This window comes from Eleginops maclovinus, chromosome 5, assembly GCF_036324505.1.
Source record: "Eleginops maclovinus isolate JMC-PN-2008 ecotype Puerto Natales chromosome 5, JC_Emac_rtc_rv5, whole genome shotgun sequence".
Taxonomy (NCBI): domain Eukaryota; kingdom Metazoa; phylum Chordata; class Actinopteri; order Perciformes; family Eleginopidae; genus Eleginops; species Eleginops maclovinus.
The window spans coordinates 3,077,775-3,097,683 of NC_086353.1; the positions used below are offsets into that span (position 1 = coordinate 3,077,775).

Consider the following 19,909-nt stretch of genomic DNA (forward strand, 5'->3'; position numbering starts at 1 on the left):
ATATTTGTTTGAAATGGCAGAATTTATTTTTCAGGGTCATTTCTTTTAATTAAAATACATGTGTTTTATTGCCGATGTTTCCCTGTTCTTGTGTTTAACGACAAAATGTAGTATCACTGTTCTGACTCTATTTAAAAAAGTGTATGATATAATTATCAATGGTTATCAAGTGGTTCAAAGTTCATCATGAAGTGATTTCAATTGAAAACTACAGGCACAATACAGCGTTTAACAAAAGTTAAACAGTGAGATCGAACCTGAGGGTCTTCAGTGCACAGTTTGGACTCTCCAGTCCTGCAGAGAGCAGCTTCACTCCTGAATCCTGAAGGTTATTGTTACTCAGGTCCAGATCTTTCAGTGAAGAGGAGTGTGAGCTGAGAACTGAAGACAGAGCTTCACAGCTGCTCTTTGACAGATTACAGCCACTCAGCCTGTGGGAGAGTAAATGATTGAGCCAAGCACAGAAACTCTTCTGTTTCACAATGTGAGAAAACATTCCTGGTTTTAGAATTTCCTTATTCCATTGATAAGTTACTTATTGGAAATGGAGGATCTTGCCTCCAGGTCCAGCTCTCCCAGACAAAAAGACAAGGAGCTGACAATTAATGTGAAGTCATCATTTCTCTGTGAATCTCAAGCAGACAACTTCACATTTTGTAGGCTGCAGGAAATATGTTTTCATTCAGTTATCTGATTTCATCATCTCTTTTATTCTAGTAGCTAATGTTTCTATTCACTCTATTTTTATGTTGATAATCCCACTCCTTTGGCAACACAGGTCAAATGGCAATACATCCTTTCCAATTGGGTTGTTGTTGTTTATAATTGCTCTTAATGTCTTTCATGTTTGTAAAGCACTTTGAATTGCCTTGTATTGAAAGGTACTATATAAATAAACTTGCCTTGCCTTGCCTATAAATGTTATCAGCTCTATACGTGCAATGTGACTACGTAAACTGTTACTTGGTTATAAATTCCACATTCAGGCAACTTGCTTCTACTTTATAAAACAAAAACAAAGAACTATTGTACAATGAGAAAACATGTTGCTCGCCAAAAGCAGAACCAGATAATCCGACCTGAGGGTCTCCAGTGTACAGTGTGCACTCTCCAGTCCAGCAGAGAGCAGCTTCACCCCTGAATCCTGCAGGTTGTTGTTACTCAGGTCCAGCTCTCTCAGAATAGAGGACTGTGAGCTGAGAACTGATGAAAGCTCCTGACAGCTTTGCTGTGTTAACCTGGCTTGACTCAACCTGAAATACAAATAAGTTTTACTTTCAGTCCACATATTCTTCATACATCGTCACATTCCTCTCATGATACAAAGTACAAATTAATGGTCGTCAAAAACACAGCAGGAACCAATGAAACATGTTTGCCTTATATTTTGTTCTTTTTCATTCTACTTTCTTCAACATAGCATTAGAAAAAAGCATCAGAGCGAGGTCTGACCTGAGTATCTCCAGTGTACAGTTTGGACTCTTTAGTCCATCAGAGAGCAACTTCACTCCTGAGTCCTTCGGTTTGTTGTTACTGAGGTCCAGCTCCCTCAGACTAGAGGACTGTGAGCTGAGAACTGAGGACAGAGCTATACAGCTTCTCTCTGAAAGATCACAGTCACTTAGCCTGAAGGAAATGTAGTTATTTAGATAAACACAAAAGACACCTTTTGAATTATCAGCAAGGTTAGAAACACATATATATGGTTCCTCATTTCTCTGTACATAATATGTTATGTATATATGTTATAACTAATCCATTGGTTAACTTTTTTACTAAGACGTTTATTATTAAGAACAACTTCTAAACATGTGATACAGTTAACACCTAACTATATACTTACAGAGCCTTTCTGGAGGCTTTGACGACTGGCCACAGCCTCACAAGTGCCTCCTCTGAAGCAGAATACTTCTTCAGGTCAAACACATCTAGATCACTTTGTGATGACAGGGTGATGAAGACTAGAGCTGACCACTGAGCAGGAGACAGTTTATCTGTGAAGAGACTTCCTGAAATCAGGTACTGTTGGATCTCATCCACTAGAGAACGATCATTAAGTTCATTCAGACAATGAAAGAGATTGATGCTTCTCTCTGGAGACAGAATCTCACTGATCTTCATCTTGATGTATTCAATCGTTTCCTGATTGGTTGTTGAGCTTATTTTATTATTCAGTATGTCTCGTAGGACAGTCTGATTGGCAGGCAGTGAAAGACCCAGGAGGAATCGTAGGAAGAGATCCAGGTGTCCATTTGGACTCTGCAAGGCCTTGACAATAGCATATTTGTGGACCTCTGTCAGAGATGTTTTTCGGAAAGCCCTTCTCATTTGCTGAGCAGTTGTTTGGCATGGCTCACACATCACATTCTTTTTTCTGTCAATGACTGATCTCTCTACATAGAGAGCCGCCAAAAACTCCTGAACACTGAGATGGACAAAGCAAAACATTTTGCCTTCATCATTCTTTCTCCCACGTTCCTCTTTGAAGATTTCTGTGAACACTCCTGAGCACACCGAGGCTCTGCTGATATCAATGCCACTCTCTTTGAAATCTTTCTCGTAGAAGATCAGGTTTCCCTTTTCCAACTGGCAGAAAGCAAGTTTTGCTAATGACTTCATGTATTGAATGCTCTTGATTTGGGGATACTTCTTTTTTGTCTGGTGAATGTGAAACACCAGGAACTCCGCATACATCTCAGTCAGGGTCTTTGGCAGCTCTCCCCCCTCTCTGGTTTTCAACACATCCTCAAGAACCGTAGCAGTGATCCAGCAGAAGACTGGGATGTGGCACATGATGTAGAGGCTTCGTGATGTCTTGATGTGGGAGATGATTATGCTGGCCTGCTCCTCATTCCTGAATCTGTTCTTGAAGTATTCTCCCTTCTGTAAATCAGTAAACCCTCTCACCTCTGTCCCCATGTCGACAAAATCAGAATGGATCTGATTGGCCGCTGCAGGGCGTGTGCTTATCCAGAGGCGAGCAGAGGGAAGCAGTGTCTTCTTGATGAGATTTGTCAACAGCAAATCCACTGAAACTGACGCTTTCACATCAATGTTAACACCCTGGTTCTCATTAGTAGAGCAGTTCAGATCAAGGCGGCTCTCATCCAGTCCATCCAACACAAACAGAAGTTTGAACTTGCTCTTGTCATAGTTGGTGTTTCCTGATGACTGCAGAGTTGTGAAGATATGATTCAGAGCTTCTTCATTTATGTCTCTGGTTTCCTGGATGCATTCCTGAATGAGCTCTGCCAAACGCAACTTTTCTCCCTTCCACAAATTCAGCTGGCGGAAGCTGAAAGGGAAAATGAGGTGCACGTCTTGGTTGGTTCTTCCTTCAGCCCAGTCCAAAACATATTTGCTCACTAGAAATGATTTGCCAATTCCTGCAATGCCACTGGTCAGTACTGTTCTTATGGGTTTATATCTTCCACAGGGGGGTTTGAACATGTCACTGGGTTTAATTGGTTTCTCTGTTCCTACTGGCTTCACCATCAACGCTTCAATCTGCCTGACCTCATGCTGCGTGTTGATGTTTATGTCACCCCCAGCTGTGATGTACAGTTCTGTGTAGATATCATCAAGACGTTTCTCATCCTTCTTCTGTGACCACCCTTCTTGTGCGCACATAAACTTGTCCTGGAGATGTGATTGAAGCCAGTGTTGGTAATATGAGATGGGTTGTGGCTCTGGTACTGGAACAATCACATCTGTGTGACATTGAAGGAAATATCAATAACATAGAATCTACAGATGCATCTATTCTCACAATCATCAGGAAACAACTTGCTTGCAGTTTGTTTCTGAAGAAAAAACAAACTGAACTAAAGGTGGAGCAAGTTATCTTTAGGCACATAGGTATTCAGAGGTTTGTAATTGTGTAACACCAAGCTATTTAAACTTTGACCGTATAATTGTTTTTATGCATACTAATTTCAAACCATTTAAAGGTGCCAAAAAATGTCACGATGCAGTTTTACAGACTCATTTACAACCCTATGGTTTGGTCCTAGAATGAAACAAGCTGAATTGCCTTATTTGGGCGCTCATTTAAATAATGATGACGAGCTTTGCTCTGATTGGCTGGTTTACAAGGAGCAACCCATGGCTGCCTCAGAGCCTACAGAAGTAAGTAATGTTCGCAAATCTGTGAGAGATGAACCATGGAGGCTATTGGCATCCAACCTACATGTCTGAGCCTTTATCGGAGGAGGAAACCGATGACTTTGAAGAACAGCCAGCTGGTCGGAGATTGGAGAGCAACCTTTACGGAGTGGTAAGTGTTAGCGTTAGTGTTTCCAGCAGCTGGTGTATGCAAATGTTGGGGCTGGACTACCGTGAGTGACGTCACACACAGGGATTGTTGTAATTCGCCCGTTTTACCGCTGTGATATGCATATTCATGATTTGCACGTGAAGGAGGAAACAATGGTGTTTGAGGTTAACGGTATGACAGTTCAATGTACCGAACTCTCCTTATTCAACTACGCCAAGGTAAATACAGTTTTCCATTCTATGGCACCTTTAAACATAAAAAAAAGGGATCTTCCCAGTACAACCACAGACCTTGACCGGTGACGATTGAGCAGGGGTTGCTGCCTTCTAATTGTTAAAACGACACAAACAAAAGTCCTATAATATCAGATTCTCTTTCCTTCTAAAGGTAAAAAATCTAGTAATCCATAGGGTTGCACAATGAAATCCATCTTGAACTCCCCTAATGCTACACAACAATATAAATCCAGAATATAAAGCCATTCTTTAAGGCAAAGTAAGGAGGATGCCTGAGGGAACATACTGCTCTCTGGTCTTGTGGTATGGTAGTGGATAACTTTGTCATGTTTGCCAGACATCAGGAGTTACATCAAGCTCTCAGGAATGTCATTTGGGTCCACAAATGTGCATGTTCGAGGGCAAAATCATTGGAAGATTCAAGTATGTTTAGACATGAGCATCTTTTATAAGAATGAATGGGCCCACCTGGAAGAGAAATACACTTAATAATGAAAGGCCTTTTACAACATACCAGAGAAAACAGCAGCTATACCTTCGCTCTGAAAGAAAGTATTCCCTCTGCTCTCCGAAGCCTCTCCAACATCGTTGACAGCCACTGACTCTGTGAGAGAGAGGTTATGTGATATTTAATCAATTTGCCAAATTATCAATCATTAAGTTTACCAGTTTTTTTCAGCAGAAGAAGGTTATCATCTTTCAAAATAGACAATCCCAAAGAGTGTAGATCAGGGGTGTCCAAACCTTTTTCATCGAGAGTCACATACAGCACAATATACGGAGAGCTGGGCCCCTTATAGAGGTGAATATTGCCTCATAACTTAAGTTATAAGTTAGCAAAACAAATCAAATGTAGGTGAATAATGCGTGATACTTTCAAATGGTTCAAGGAAAAAACAGCCTACATCCCGTCTGTCTTTAGGGTTTCATTTATTATGTTGGCAGCTCATTCCTTAAAACAGAAGCCTCAGATTGCTTATAATAAGAGTAAATATGAAGGTTCAATTTCAAGCTGGTTATAGAAATAAGTTATTGGGCTTTCTTAATCAACTAAGATTTGTTAGAAAATGTTTTAAATTTTAAATGACTGAATTTACTTGAAAATTGGGCTCATTAACACATGAATACTGTCATATATTTTATCATATCTATTTGAGAAGTACAATATAAGACAAGCAAAAGTTTGATTTGTTCCCTTATACTTTTAGAATTTGCTGAGGGCCGATTCAAAATGGCCTGCGGGCCGCATTTCGCCCCCGGGCCGTAGTTTGGACACTCCTGGTGTAGATGTCTGCTCATTCTTATGCTCATGGTCACTCTTACTGTCAAATACTTACATTCTTTAAGATCAATACTACTTCTTTATTTCACCTCACCGACACATTGACCTCACGTTCATAAATCATTGGTTATTACCTGAGCTGGCGTATGAAAGGCTCTGCACCAGATCATTTCTGTTTATCTTCTCCAGAACCTTCTTGGTCACCTTGAGAGCTCCATGAAATGTGTAGGTGTTCACCATCAGATCCACTGTGTCCCGCCTCTCGGCTTTCTCCAGCTTGGACACTTTAATGGCTTGGTCGCCTTCCAAGATGTCAGGCTGCTGCAGATACCAGTGGAAGGCCTTAAATTCATCTTCTTTCAAATCGTCCAAAGTGTTTAAAAGGTCTTCTGTCGTCATTGTGGCTCCCTGCTGAAATCAGGGAGGGTTATTTTTTAACCTCAAGGTCTACTGTAACAGAAAAATTCTGATTGGCCGACATGATGTGTATGTAGACTTTGGCCACTCACAGCTCCTTAGTTTCATTTTAAAGACAGGCATCCTTGACTCAAAGCATCATGAAATGGAAGTTGTAAATGTTACAATAGAAGTAAGAACAAAACAACACTTATTATGGAGTTAAGGGGTGTCACTTCTTTAAAAAAAGAGGATGTGTTCAGCATGACACAAGCACAACTGTACAAGAAAGGTAAATCATTATTAAACATCAACTTATTACACGTTTAATTATGAATTATTAAACAATAGTTATTGGAAGTTAACCTACGAAAGCATCAAATGTTCCTTGGAGAAAAGTCAGCTTCCTTCTTCCCAGTCTTTTTAATGGGATTGTATTTAGATTGGCTTGTATTTAGACATGACCCATTGAACACAGTCAAATGTTGCCCTGATGATGGCCCTAGATGAAAAGTGAGGTGATTCCCACATTGATAAAAAACATTTCAGTATCAAGAGGGAAACGACAAACCCTCAAATGGTCAAGTCAAAAAATGAAAATGTCAAAATCAGAGGATATCCTAAGTCATCAAGATTTATCCTGTGGGGATCATGAATCCATGCAACCATCATGTTATTCTTCAAGTGCAACCAATTGATGGCAAGTATTTTTATTGCTTTAGTGTTGAGAAAGAGAGCTGATTACATTTTACATCGCAACACAAATTTATCTGCAAAGTTGTCTACCTCTTGAACTGAAACATCAACATAAAACCACAAAACACCCACCTGAAGTTTGGGAGAATATTAGATAACGTGTAGACCCATAAGTTCATTGTCTATGCTGTCTTGCTTCTGCCTTTAAGTCAAATGGAGGGTTTAAAATTTGAAGGGAATAAGAAATGAGGAAATAAACTCAGTTATTTCAACTTGGTTCCTGTATTTTTTGTAACTTCCTATAAAATTAGTACAATAACGTAAAAGCATGATGTGACTCATCCTGTAATTTTCCTTCCCCACACATCAAACCTCACACCAAAAAGCAGAGGTGGGAGAAGTACTTGAGTAAAAGTAAAAGTACCAGAGTGTAGGAATACTTTGTTACAGTAAAAGTATTCTAAATGTTCCTCCAGTAAAAGTATAAAGTACTCTCATCTAAATGTTCTTAAAGTAGCGACAGTAAAAGTAGTCATTGTTTGATTGGTCCATTTCAGAATAATATCTCTGATATGTTTTATAATGATTGATCATTAAAGTGTTCTCAGAGCTGGTAAAGGTGCAGCTAGTTTGAATGGCTTTGTATACTGCAGGGTAACTGCTGGATTTACTCCAGGTGAACGAAAGTCTGATTTAAGGGCCGATTATATTTCACCAAATCTGCCTAGCAACAAGAGGTATCAAACAGATGTAGTGGAGTAAAAGTACAGGATTTACCTCTGAATTGAGTAGAAATTAGACAAAATATTGAAATACTCAGTACTAAGAACAGTTCTTGAGTTATAATGTACTTAGTTACTCTACACCACTGCAAAAAAGGAAGAGTGATAAACTGTGTGTGAATTCTGCAAATATAGAGAAACATGAAAATAAATAATTGAAGTGACTTTTAGAAAAAATGTGAAATGTCCTGGCATTGGCACATTGAGTTTTTTTGTCTGTGGGAAGGCATCAGGTGCTGCAGCTGAAATAAAACACGGCAGACTTTCGAAGGTGGGAAGTCTGGCGGCTGACTGATAAGAATAGCACACGACGTCAAGGCTACGCTCACATGTGGAATCTGTTTCAGAAGAAAACTGTTAATTAATGACTAAAGTGGACGACAATCAGTCCTCTATTCTCCAGGAACAACTTTAAAAAGTCTCTTCATCAACATGCAGCTCTGGAGATGTTTATAAACTGAAGAAGACTCTGAATATGTGTGGGTACAACATTTATGAGAAGTAAAGCATGCAGTAAATACATGCATTTCAATCCAAGATGGCAGTAAAAGTATCCAAGGAGTATTCTGTTTGGGCTTTTCCCAAATAATCTATATCTCTGAATTCACTCCACTCCAAATAAACAAAATCAATAGTTATTAAAAGATGAATCCTATTGATTTTAAGTGATCCCACAACTTTCGATTCAGCGTCACTAGCATGTAAAGCTTTCACGAATCGAGTCAAAAAATTCAACATCAACTCTTTGTCTTGTCGTAACATTTTGTTCAAACATTCATAATCCTCAGAGGTTGAACCCTTATTCAATTTTGGTGATCCTGTGTTTTTTCATTTTCAAAGAAAGTGCACTTTTAAGCAAATATTTGCAGTTTTGTGTTAAAAAAAATAAAGCTTATTTTAGATTAACACTTTTAAATCCAGAGAAACTTCAACCCTGATCAACAGTAAGAGCAGACAGTTGAGGGTGAGGTCTCGGGGGTGGTGTTGGCTGGAGGGCTGTGTGTGTGCGTGTGTGTGTGTGTGTGTGTGTGTGTGTGTGTATGTGTGTGGGGGGGTCAGCGTGGTGCTACAGTACTGACTCTCACAGCTCTCCCCAACCTGGCTGCCTGCATGTGTTAATGCCTGAGGTAAGACAAATCTTTTATTTTGAAATATAATCTATTAATAATAATATAGCTCAGCGTGCACGATAGTGAGCGGCTCCTTTGTGTTTCTCTCCCTGAGTTCACTGAGTTTGTGTTTGACAACCACCGCATGTTCACAGAGCCTTTTTCTGTTTTTATTCTGCAACTTTTTTACCTGCATAAATCACATTTCTAACAAGACTTCAGAATCACAATACCAAAACTGTGTCTTTGAACCGGATGGAGTTTTTATAAATGCATATTGCAGTGTTGGAAACATGTGCTTCACATCTTTCATTTCTGCGTGGAAGTTAGTAATCTGAAGTCACTCTTACTGACAAATGGAGACAGAAAATAAGTGGGTTTCTGTTAATGTTGTTCAGTTGTTCATAATCTCTGAACCTGTGTCCAATGTGCTTCAGTCAAAATACACATTTATGTATAAAAAGGAGATTTTTTTTATTTATAATGCATTATTAATAAATACCATCCATAATAGCATTTACATGTAAGGTATAAACCTACTAAACCAAAAAATAGAAAAACCTCATCCAACAAATCTATTTTTTCTGTGTCAAGAGAATTGATTATTGTTTCTACTACATTTTCTACATATAACTACTTTATAAGTGATAGAAATACAATAAAGACATTTTAAAATGCACTGTGGCCAAACAAAAGGTCTGATAAGACGTTCGATTCCAACTACAAGCACTTTAAATGTTTGGGCTAATTTGAAGCTAAATTACTTTTGAGATTCTTGCTTTCCTGAGTATTTTCATGGTTGATTGCACTGCTTTTAATACAACCTAAATGCTAAGAGAAATTTAATGAGTTGGAATTTTAAATAAACTTCCAAGCATAAGACTGAGAAGCCCTGTTACATTATATTGTTTCTCAGAGTTCACTCTCTTTCTCACACTGTGCAGACTCCACGCTCTGTTCACATGTCATTTACAGTTTGAGGCTTCAGTGATGAAACATGACTATGCGGTGACAAACCAAAGCTGTGATGTTTATGCTGTTTGACCAGAAACAGTCTGATGAGACGAGTATGTGGAGCACAGCGAGGGGTTGACAGGCAGACACACATCTGCCGGCCGAGGAAAACGACGGATGGCTCTTTGAAGACGAGAGCGAGCGCTTTTTAACTCGGTGTTTCTGCGAGGGCTTTTGGTGTTCACCTCAGCAGAACCAAATCACATTGTCTTTATTTTTCAGTTTTCCATGCAGAGACAATGGAGCAGCCGAGGGGGTCCATGTTAGGTTTCTACTGTCCGCTGCTGGGACACCCCATGGCTCTAATTGAGGCTTTGTCCTTGAACGTCTCGCCTCGTTAGAGCCCTCAGAACCTGCAGGCCGGAACAAATCCAACATGGCATCTGTGCCCAGGTCTGCTGTATGCATGTGTGTGTCAGAGTGTGTGTTTGTGGACTCTATTTTGAGGAGAAAAAAAAATTCATATTTCTGAGCTTCAGTTACAGAAGTAAAACACATACATGTTTGAAAGTCTCTACAATTTTATACATTTAAACACATTGCTATTTTTCTGTGAACATGTAACAGACTGCTCTTACAGTGAATTCATAAAAAACACATTCAAGAAAAATGGTTTTAAAATACTACTATTTACCGTCAACAACATATCAGTTCAGCTTGTTTTCAGCAGTGCAAGTCACTGTGTGTGTGTGTGTGTGTGTGTGTGTGTGTGTGTGTGTGTGTGTGTGTGTGTGTGTGTGTGTGTGTGTGTGTGTGTGTGTGTGTGTGTGTGTGTGTGTGTGTGTGTGTGTGTGTGTGTGTGTTTCCAGCTCTTCCAGGTCGACTTGTTAATCTCTGCAGGCAACTGTGATGTCACACGTTTCCTCACAATCACCTGCAGAGATGATCCAGTCGCCCTGCTCAGATCTATCAGCACGCTGTAGCTAACCAAGTACATGTAAAGGTAAAGGTACATTTAAAGTACTTGTAAAGTTCTTGGTAAGTACTGTGCTATGTTGTGGTTCTTTCAGGAAACAGCTGTGGTCCAGTTTAATCTCAGCTGGCAACTGTGAGCTTTGAACGCCTCACAGAGTCGGCTAAGGTTCCCCTGAACGCAGCACCATCACTTCCCATAGAGGACCAGGACAGACACAAGGGGGTGACGAGGAGAAAGCTATTTCAAATATAAAGTAGAACATTTTGTTTGGTTTCATGAGGGAAGGCATGATGACCGAACACTTTGATTTGTTTTAGTTTTGCTGACATTGTTCCTTTAATTGCAACTTTTGTTGTGATGTGCATCGAGTTGTTTTCTATTCAAGCAAAAGATTCTTCAATATGATTCATTATATTTTAACATTGTGCCAGGTGAACTACCAGATGCCCTTTAAAAACAGCAGGTATGAACTGCAGTGAGTTGTGTTGTGTGTCTCTGTGTGTGTGTTTATGTGCAGCGTAACTGAACATACTTTGGACAGGTACATGACGGACATGACCTGATGTTGATGATACTGCATCAGGAACTGATTGGAGAGCGATGAGAGGCCATCAGCTCCTGATGCACTGCCTTCAGCATTAAAAGACGCTTCACCAGCCAGAGCAAGACGTGTACTTCAAATTCTTATGCACTGATGTACTTCATATCCATGCAAGTAGATCTATGGATGGTAATGTGAGTCAGAGATGTTCTTCAATGACCCCCCAAAGGATGAATGTAATAATTGTTTGGATCCTCTTACTTTTCACTCACTGCCATCATCAGGTCATCATCATAATGGGTCCTATTATTTGGTTTATGATCACATAACTGCAAACTATTTATATACTCATTAGCCTCAGCTGTTATTTTATGTAATTATTGTCTGATAATTGGCAAACATGTCTACCTGCTGAACATAAGCATGTAAGCATTTCATTAAAAACAATAAAGGATTCAAGCAAAACGTGTCATGATCCGTGTTTCGTGTCTGTCATGTCCAATGTTTTCCCCTCTTGTGTCACTCGTTAAGCTTCACTTCTTGTCTGCGTTTCCCTCCTGCGCCTGATTGTGTCATTGTGTTCACCTGTTGCCCCTGTGTTTGTCCTCTCCCCTTCCAGCTGTCTCTTGTCTTGTGATTACCCTTGAGTATTTAGTCCCTGTTTCCCTTTTGTCTGTTGTTCGGTCGTCGTCCTTTCTTCCCTGATCCCTTCCATGTTAGCTGCCTGTTCCTGTCGCCCTTCATGTCTGGAGCTAAGTGTTTTTCACGTCCTGTGGTCCTCTTGCTTCTTGTTTTCATCAACAGCTTTTGAATAAAGCTCGCTTTTTGTTTTTGACCTTTACCTGCTTCCCCTTGATTTACTGCACTTGGGTCCTGTTTCCCCAACCCTGACAAAACGTATGCTAGTCTCTTTCCTCTCCTGTGTTATCAAAAGACGTAAAATGAATAAGACCATCAAACATATCATTTTTATTTTGTGCATAGTATTAGTTGCTTTAAGTGTCTCCTGTCACAAAGACAATTAGAGTATATTATTTACAGTGTTTGGTCGACAGCTGAGCGTCTTCAGCAGCTAATCAAAGGTTTTAAAGAGTGTTCATCCTTTATTTATGTGATACATTCTGCAGCAAACCCCTGAGGTTGAAATGAAAATCAAAAAGCACCGATCCATCGATGCTCAACTGCAGTAAGGATTCCTCTTTTATCCACTGATGGCATCTCCTCTCCCCACAGCTGATCAGTTGTCCTTTGATGCTGTAACTTCATTAGACTTGATTTCATTTAGCTCAATCTTAGCGTCTCCGTTTGCTTCAATCTGCCTGTGACTGGACAGAAAGGAAGAAAATTAAATGGTCTTGAAACAATTTACCAATAACCATTGTAATCTAATGTAAACATATATCCAAAGTCACTGAGCTTTCTCTCCCTCTGAAACCATAAATGCTAATATCAAATGCATTACTAATGAGTGTGCCAAATGTATTGCATATCCTCTGCTTTATATGGTAATTTTACATTGAGCAATGGTATGGTAGCCTCTGTAGGACAAACCATCCCATCACCAAGTGCACTATTGCATATTGTGATTACTGTAACTATCAAGGAAGTGGGAGGCCTTTAAGCATTAAGCAGAATGACTAACTCACACAAATCTCCATCATAATACATCCTGAACTCATGGCAACTTCAGAGCAGAGTCATGCATGAATGAGTCCAAAACCAGGGAATGAGTTATCATTTTTGCACTTTCGGGTTCCCCCAAAAGTCAATGTTTGTTCACAGGGAAATAAATACTCTACCTTCCCTCCTCCACGTCAAAGATGTTCTCAGGCAGACGGATGTTGAGCGTCTCTGGGAGCATGAAGACCAAGCTGCCGCTGATGATCCCTGTCCCTGCGAAGATCAGCGGCGGCAGAAGAAGCCAGAAGTCCTCCAGCAGCATGATCATCGGAGCCAGGGAGCTCCCGATCCGACAGACACACGAGGTGTAGCCTAAACCACACTGCCTGTTAAACAACACAAGCGTTCGTCATTGAAAGTTTATTTACTCAAAGAAATGAAATCTCTTGATTTATAGACGTCTCTTTCCCCACATAAGTCAATTAAAGGTTTATTCGGGTCCATTGGCATCACAGGACGCAGGAGTTGTAGTTACGCGGTTTGGCCACTAGGGAAATTAGCTTCAAAGCCCGGCGCACTTCTTTGGGAAATATTTTGGACTCAATGCTGCTTTTTCTTAAGAAATGGCTCCGTGAGTGCTGTTGACATGACATTGCAGTGGACTTCTGCTTTTAGTCTTAAATAAATAGTTGGCATTGGAGAAATTAGGGATGAGTTTGAATTAAAATTCAACATTTGTCTCTTAAACCCCTTTCCTGGTGGTTCCTTGTGGTTCAGGTTAAGGTTTTACCTCAAGATGGTTGGGTAGAGCTCAGCTGAGTAAAGAAACGCTGTGGTGAACGCCGCCTCCGAGAAACCCTTTGCCACCACGGCGATGCACGTACGCAGCACAGAGTACTCTGAAGAAAAGCAGAATATTAAAGATGTGTAAGACTAAATACGTCAGTCGACAACACAAGAAATGTCAACGGGATCTTTCTAATTGAAATTACAAACTTTTCTGTGGTAGTGTATGTTAATGCAGACACAGGTAGTGATGTCACCTAAAGGTATGGCTGTGTTTACTCCAATCAGAGCTCCTGTTGTGATCAGAAACCACGCCTGGCTGTTCCTCCGACCGATCCAGTCCAGGACGAAGAAGGTCAGGATTTTGGCGGGAACTTCAATGGCGCCGTAGATGAACTGCGTGAGGTAGATACTGACGCCGAAGCCCGAGATCCTGAAGCTGATCCCGTAGTACAGGAAGGCGACTGCAAACCTGGAAGTACACAGTCAGAGTGAACACACACACACACACACACACACACACACACACACACACACACACACACACACACACAGCAGCAGAAGACGACATGTTTTACGGTTAGAGGAGGACTTGGTACCAGAACAGTCCAGAGCAGAGAGTGATCTTCCTCAGCTGTGGAGTTTTGATCAGATCCAGGTAGGAGTGGTTCTTCTCGGACACCTCAGTCCAAGCAACCTTTCCCAGAGCCTGAAACAAACACACGGTCAAACACCGGCTTTAGAGATGGACTGATAGTTCTGCCAGCATTTCTACCTCAGAGTCCAGCCTGGATGTGTTTCCGTTCTTCTGGTTCATTTTGGCGCACTGATCCAGATACTTCTTGGCTTCCTCTGCTCTGCCGTTGACCAGCAGCCAGCGGGCCGACTCCGGCAGCCACCTAAACACAAACCAAGAAACCTAATTTTAAAAAATGAGATATTTACGCCAGTATGGAGAACTGAAACCCCCACAACATCCACCTCACCACCAGAGGATAATGGCGATTAAGCAGGGCGCCGTCACGGCCAGCGTCAGGTGTCTCCAGTCCCGGATGAAGTAGGCCAGCAGAGCCAGGAACATGTTCCCCACACTCCACGACAAACTCATGATGGTGCCGGTGAAGGTCCGGTGCTTCACGTCCGTCCATTCAATACCTGAGTCATTACATTACATTTTAACCAAAGCAACGTACAATGAGTGCAATCAGGCATGAGGATACAAATTCAGGGCAGCAAGAATCCTGCAAGGACATTTGCTTAAAAAAAAAGCCCAAAAATGTCTAATTTTTGTTTTACTTTCAATGGAAAAGCTGCAGTCCAAAACAAATGTAGTAAGGTACGTACAGAATTTATTTAAGAAAGAGGAAATTAAAACTCTGTCAATATCAACATAATTAAGATGTGATCGCAATGATAATTAAACTGTTAATGATTACATGAAGAAACATGGTCAGTACGTTATAACACTTACATGAGTGAAAAGGGGAAGCCAATAAAATCTATTAAAAATAATTCTGAAAATACAAATATAAACCTATTATTTTTATTGTATGTTTCACATAAAATCTTCAATTTAGTCCTTTGAGTTCTCACCGAGGACCACGCCGATGATGGAGAGTCCGCTGAGGGCCACGCCGCACAGCGCCCTGCAGACGGCGAACATGACGTAGGAGTTGGAGAAGGCCGAGGCGACTCCCAGCGCGGTGGAGCTGAGCAAAGCGACCAGAAGCATCGACTTACGACCAAACCTGCAACACACACAAACACACTCTATAGAATCTAGTTTCACAGCTTTTAATCAAATCACAGGAACTTTAACTGCACTGTATTTACATTTCATATATGTTCTTGGAGCACTTTCAGAACTCCTTATGTCCAAATTTGAACCTCATGTTAAGGCTCAGGAGTAGACCTCTTTAAACTGACTTCTGTGTGTGTGTGTGTGTGTGTGTGTGTGTGTGTGTGTGTGTGTGTGTGTGTGTGTGTGTGTGTGTGTGTGTGTGTGTGTGTGTGTGTGTGTGTGTGTGTGTGTGTGTGTGTGTGTGTGTGCGTGTGCAGATACAATCATGTTTTTGTGTTGGTTATCAATAGACATGTGATTATTAAGTAACTGACATTTTGGGGTTTTATTCAATATAGAGTCATGTGAAGGGACTGCGGTTGTCAAACCTCCCTCCCACACACACACACACACACACACACACACACACACACACACACACACACACACACACACACACACACACACACACACACACACACACACACACACACACACCCAGGTTTAGTATCAGCAGATCAGCTGACTTTGCTACTGAAAAGCTCTTGGCAACTGCCTTGTTAAAATGTGCGATACAAATAAACGTATTATTAAAGTAGATTATTCAATGTTGTCTCTTAAATTTAAAATTATTCAATTTTCCAAGAAAAAAGTAAAAGTGTCCTCCTATACTTTTACTTTTGATACGTTAATAACATTTAACTTGTTATGTAATGTATTCTACAGAGGCGATATTTCCTAATCAATGGTTGTATTGATTCCTCAGCGTGATAGCATCAGACTTCAGGTGTTTGAAACTGAATGAAACCTGAAGGACTCACTTGTCGGATAGTTGTCCGAACAGAATGGCTCCAACTGTGACACCAAGGAAGAAATATGTAGCGAGAGCTTGATTCAGCTGCTTGTTGTCGCACACCAGGTCCCACTGCACAGAGACAGAGAGGTTAAAACCTTAAATATTCTGTACAGATTGTGGCGGAACTATCTGAAGGTTTTTAACTGGACCAATGGGGGAGAAAACACACACGTCTTTCTCTTAACCTTCATTTTTGAAATCGTCAAAAAGAAAGGGATTAAACTCCTGAGGTCAAATTTTTGTCTAAAACATATTCACTTATAACTAAGAATTTGGTGATTTTTTAACATGTAAATGAACACCAAACAACAACCTGTACATCTTAAAAATGAAGCCAATGCAGGATTGCCTGCATTGTCTCAAATGACCAGAAGGGGGCGACTCCACTGGTTGCAAATTGATCTGATTGCATAGAAGTCTATGAGAAAATTACCCTGCCTCTTACTTGATATATGACCTTAATGAATGTCTTTCTCATATGTTTCTTGTCTCAATCATTCATTTCAAGTTTTCTTCAATGGCCATGATCTTCATTTGGTAAATTATGGTCAAACAGGCAGGAAAGGAAATGACTTAAAATGCGGCCACCTTGTAATTGACAGATCGTTATGTGTTTGCTTTGGTCTTAAAACTGTCCTATTTGATTTGGAAAGCTCCTTCTTATACTAATGTTAAATAACCTAATAAAACCTCATAACTCAGTGTTTTCATGAGTGTATTGTCTGGAAAAAGGAGGCTTTGTGAACCATTAAATGTCTTTCATAAGTGTTTGACAGTTGAAGTCGATGCACACACACAGTAGTGAGTTTATCACACACACAACATGTTGGTCATGGACATCTCTCAAGCAATAAAGTTCAAAAGACATCAAACAACATTTCTTTGCGCTAAACCCTCAGGTTGGGAGAATCCATCACACAGCAGGGACACATTAACCACTGATTAGACCATATTAGAATAATACAAATACAAATGGATGATTAACCCGAACCTCTTCACGGTTTAGATTCGATCAGAGTTCATGTCCCAAAGGTTGAGTCTCTTAATGTCAGCGGTGGAAATTTGATTACTCAATTACTGTAGTTAAGTACCACTTTACTTGTGCTTCACTTGAGTGTTTCTATCCAAGTACTTTATACTTCTACTACACTCACAAAGGCTCTGTTTGCACTTTTTTACTTTTACTTCTGCAGAATGAGTCCTTTAATATTTTTTTGTAGGGTTTTTTTATGCACAAAATTCTGCTCTGGTATTACTTTACATGTTGTATTAAGTACAATATCTGAGTGTTATCCTGTAGTGAAGCCAATGCATAATTGCCTCAAACCTGCATCCTCTCTAAAATATCCAGCAGGGGGCGACTCCAGTCAGATTCTATAGAAGTCTATGAGAAAATGACCCTGCATCTCACTTGATTTATTATGTTAGTATATATTTTCCTGGTGAGTTTTCGGTCTTAATAGTTAGTTTCAATCCTTTTTCAAAACGGCATAATGTTTATTTAGCAACTGATGGTCTAGTTGAGCGTAAAATGGACGGTGAAGCAGCATATGCTAAGAGTGGGGCTACATGTTATGTGTTTTACTCAGGTGCAAAGGGACTACTGGTTGACATTTGAAATAAAAATTACAATTGCATGCAACAGAGAAAAAAGGGTACATTTATAAATGTGCTTCTCCTTACCTCGGTGGCCGTCGTGGAGCTGAACTGTGATTGGTTGTAGACCCAGCCATGAGGACAAGGTGCCGTACTGTTTCCTGTGTCGAGGTTAAAGGTCAGTGGGGGGTCGTAGACTCTACAGGAGCTGAAAGAGCCGTCGTCCTGACGGGGGATCCTGAGGGCCAACGCCTCGGGGTCCAAACTCAGCGGCACAACTTCTCTATCCTTCGGGCTCCCCAGGGCACAGTGGTGAGAAGGTGTCGCTGAGACAAAGTTGTGCAAGAGAAAGTGGAGGGGGAGAATGGCTCGGGGAAGGCACAGGATGAACAGGATCAGGAACTGGAACTTGGAGAAGCCGCCAACCTCGTCCAGGATCTCCTCGAACCTCATGGTGACGAGGTGCGAGCGTCTGACAGAATCCACCGTCTGAACTCTCTCTCTCTGATGTCTCTTTCTGTCTCTCTCAGCCCCTTACAACTTACAAGGTTACAGTGGGAGGGAGGTGCTTTGTGTGTGTGTGTGTGTGTGTGTGTGTGTGTGTGTGTGTGTGTGTGTGTGTGTGTGTGTGTGTGTGTGTGTGTGTGTGTGTGTGTGTGTGTGTGTGTGTGTGTGTGATGTCTCTCTATATTGTAAGTAAGCCTCATTGGTTGACTGACACTTCCCACCTGACCTGCTACAGAACAAACTTGATTCTTCCCAGAAGTCGAACAGCTATCCTGATGATGGTGTTTAATGATTGTTTTTCTCTCAAATAGGACGTTCTTCTTTCCAGGCAGCCATTGGTTTAAAACGTCCACTTTCCCAGTAGAGGGAATTATTGTACTCTGTTTGCTGCAGGTTTCATTGACGCTCAAATGTCTGATTTAAATATTTTTCCAAACTGCTTCACTTGCTCCTCGCTTTACTTGTAACTACTCCTATTCTATATAGTTACTATTTATGTTTGTGTTCAACATCTACTTTAGTGTTTTAAGGTGTAATATATTATGTTAAGGCTCTGGGATGTCTTTGTTTCATGAAGGCATACAGTACCAAAACGTATAGTCTTATGGATGATATGTTGATGTTATCTGGCCTGGCTTTAGCAGCTCTAGGTGATTTGTATTTATGCAACAGGAAGAAAAAAAACACAATTCCCTCCACTGAACTTTTCCACGTGAACTAAAAACAGATGATAGATCCAACGTGAAATTTAATTTACACCATGTAGCAGTTATTATTTGCAGCACTTGATCATGTGCAAGCAGATGCTCCTTTCATGACACAGCACTGAAGGTTACACAGATAACAGCTGAGATTATTCAACACTCAGTTTCAGTCATTTCCTGCACACTTTTTATTGTTGGTATCGAACTCTCTCATCTGAGTACGTTGTGAAAGAAAGTATTTATTTTTTGGAGAAGTTTAATCAATAAAAAAAATCATGTGTGCAATATTCTGAACAGGTAAACTTTTAATCGTCTTTAAAGTAATTCAAAGAGGCTCTTTAATGTGGTTTGGGGTTCCCCTTCCTGCAGCGTGTTCTATAGGTTTTTGCGTATGTAAATGTTCTGCGATGGCTAAAAATCCCAAACTTCTGGATCATGGTGACATCACTATGCAACACGTGTGCTTCTATTGGAAAGCGCTCCAACACATTGTACGTGATAGGCTAAGGGGCGGGACACCTCTAAGCGGTTGACCAATCACAACAGAGTAATCAGAGCAGACTGGGCTCTGGTTTCAGACAGAGGGTGAGAAGAGGTGCTGCAGCACAGGCAGTATGAGAAAAAGAAAGAGCTTCTGAACATTAAAGCATGGAGACATGTCCCAGTAGAGGAAACCCTCTTTATTAGTCACATACATGCACACAGCAGAGCACACACAGTGAAATTGGTCCTCTGCATTTAACCCATCCTAGTACTAGGAGCAGTGGGCAGCTATCGTGCAGCGCCCGGGGAGCAATGGGGAGGGGGGATTG

At 40.7% G+C, this 19,909-nt stretch overlaps 2 protein-coding genes across 6 annotated transcripts in view; both read right to left on the reverse strand.

The window, feature by feature from the left end:
- The window catches only part of LOC134864070 (NACHT, LRR and PYD domains-containing protein 12-like), a 10,257-nt gene extending 3,143 nt beyond the window's left edge, over positions 1-7,114 (reverse strand). Inside the window, exons 1-7 of one of the 5 annotated variants that reach the window (XM_063882829.1) lie at positions 7,019-7,114; positions 5,929-6,202; positions 5,048-5,116; positions 1,844-1,994; positions 1,453-1,626; positions 1,080-1,253; positions 258-431 (exon numbers count right to left, since the gene is read on the reverse strand). In XM_063882829.1, the coding sequence (XP_063738899.1) occupies positions 258-431; positions 1,080-1,253; positions 1,453-1,626; positions 1,844-1,994; positions 5,048-5,116; positions 5,929-6,193 (1,007 nt within the window). In that variant the 5' untranslated portion in view covers positions 6,194-6,202; positions 7,019-7,114. Of the gene's footprint in view, positions 1-257; positions 432-1,079; positions 1,254-1,452; positions 1,627-1,843; positions 3,711-5,026; positions 5,117-5,928; positions 6,206-7,018 lie in introns of all 5 variants that reach the window. The other 4 variants (XM_063882827.1, XM_063882828.1, XM_063882824.1 and 1 more) reach the window with 4 other exon arrangements.
- Positions 7,115-12,362: 5,248 nt separating this feature from the next.
- slc22a7a (solute carrier family 22 member 7a) lies at positions 12,363-18,374 on the reverse strand. The gene is made up of 10 exons (XM_063882890.1): positions 17,974-18,374; positions 16,256-16,359; positions 15,248-15,402; positions 14,641-14,809; positions 14,430-14,553; positions 14,254-14,363; positions 13,912-14,126; positions 13,659-13,767; positions 13,048-13,254; positions 12,363-12,573 (listed from the first exon to the last, which is right to left on the reverse strand). Exons 1-10 carry the CDS (start codon positions 18,337-18,339, stop codon positions 12,486-12,488), a joined length of 1,647 nt encoding a protein of 548 aa, XP_063738960.1. The 5' UTR covers positions 18,340-18,374; the 3' UTR covers positions 12,363-12,485.
- Between the last annotated feature and the right edge of the window lie 1,535 nt (positions 18,375-19,909).

Bases quoted from the DNA above. Each gene is read 5' to 3' on its own strand.
- slc22a7a (XM_063882890.1), bottom strand. From the start codon at position 18,339: ATGAGGTTCGAGGAGATCCTGGACGAGGTTGGCGGCTTCTCCAAGTTC. The intron at 13,255-13,658 runs GTAAAACCTTAA...GTTGTTTAACAG, and splicing joins CTCTACCCAACCATCTTGAG to GCAGTGTGGTTTAGGCTACA. The intron at 12,574-13,047 runs GTAGAGTATTTA...CTTTCTGTCCAG, and splicing joins TTTGACGTGGAGGAGGGAAG to TCACAGGCAGATTGAAGCAA.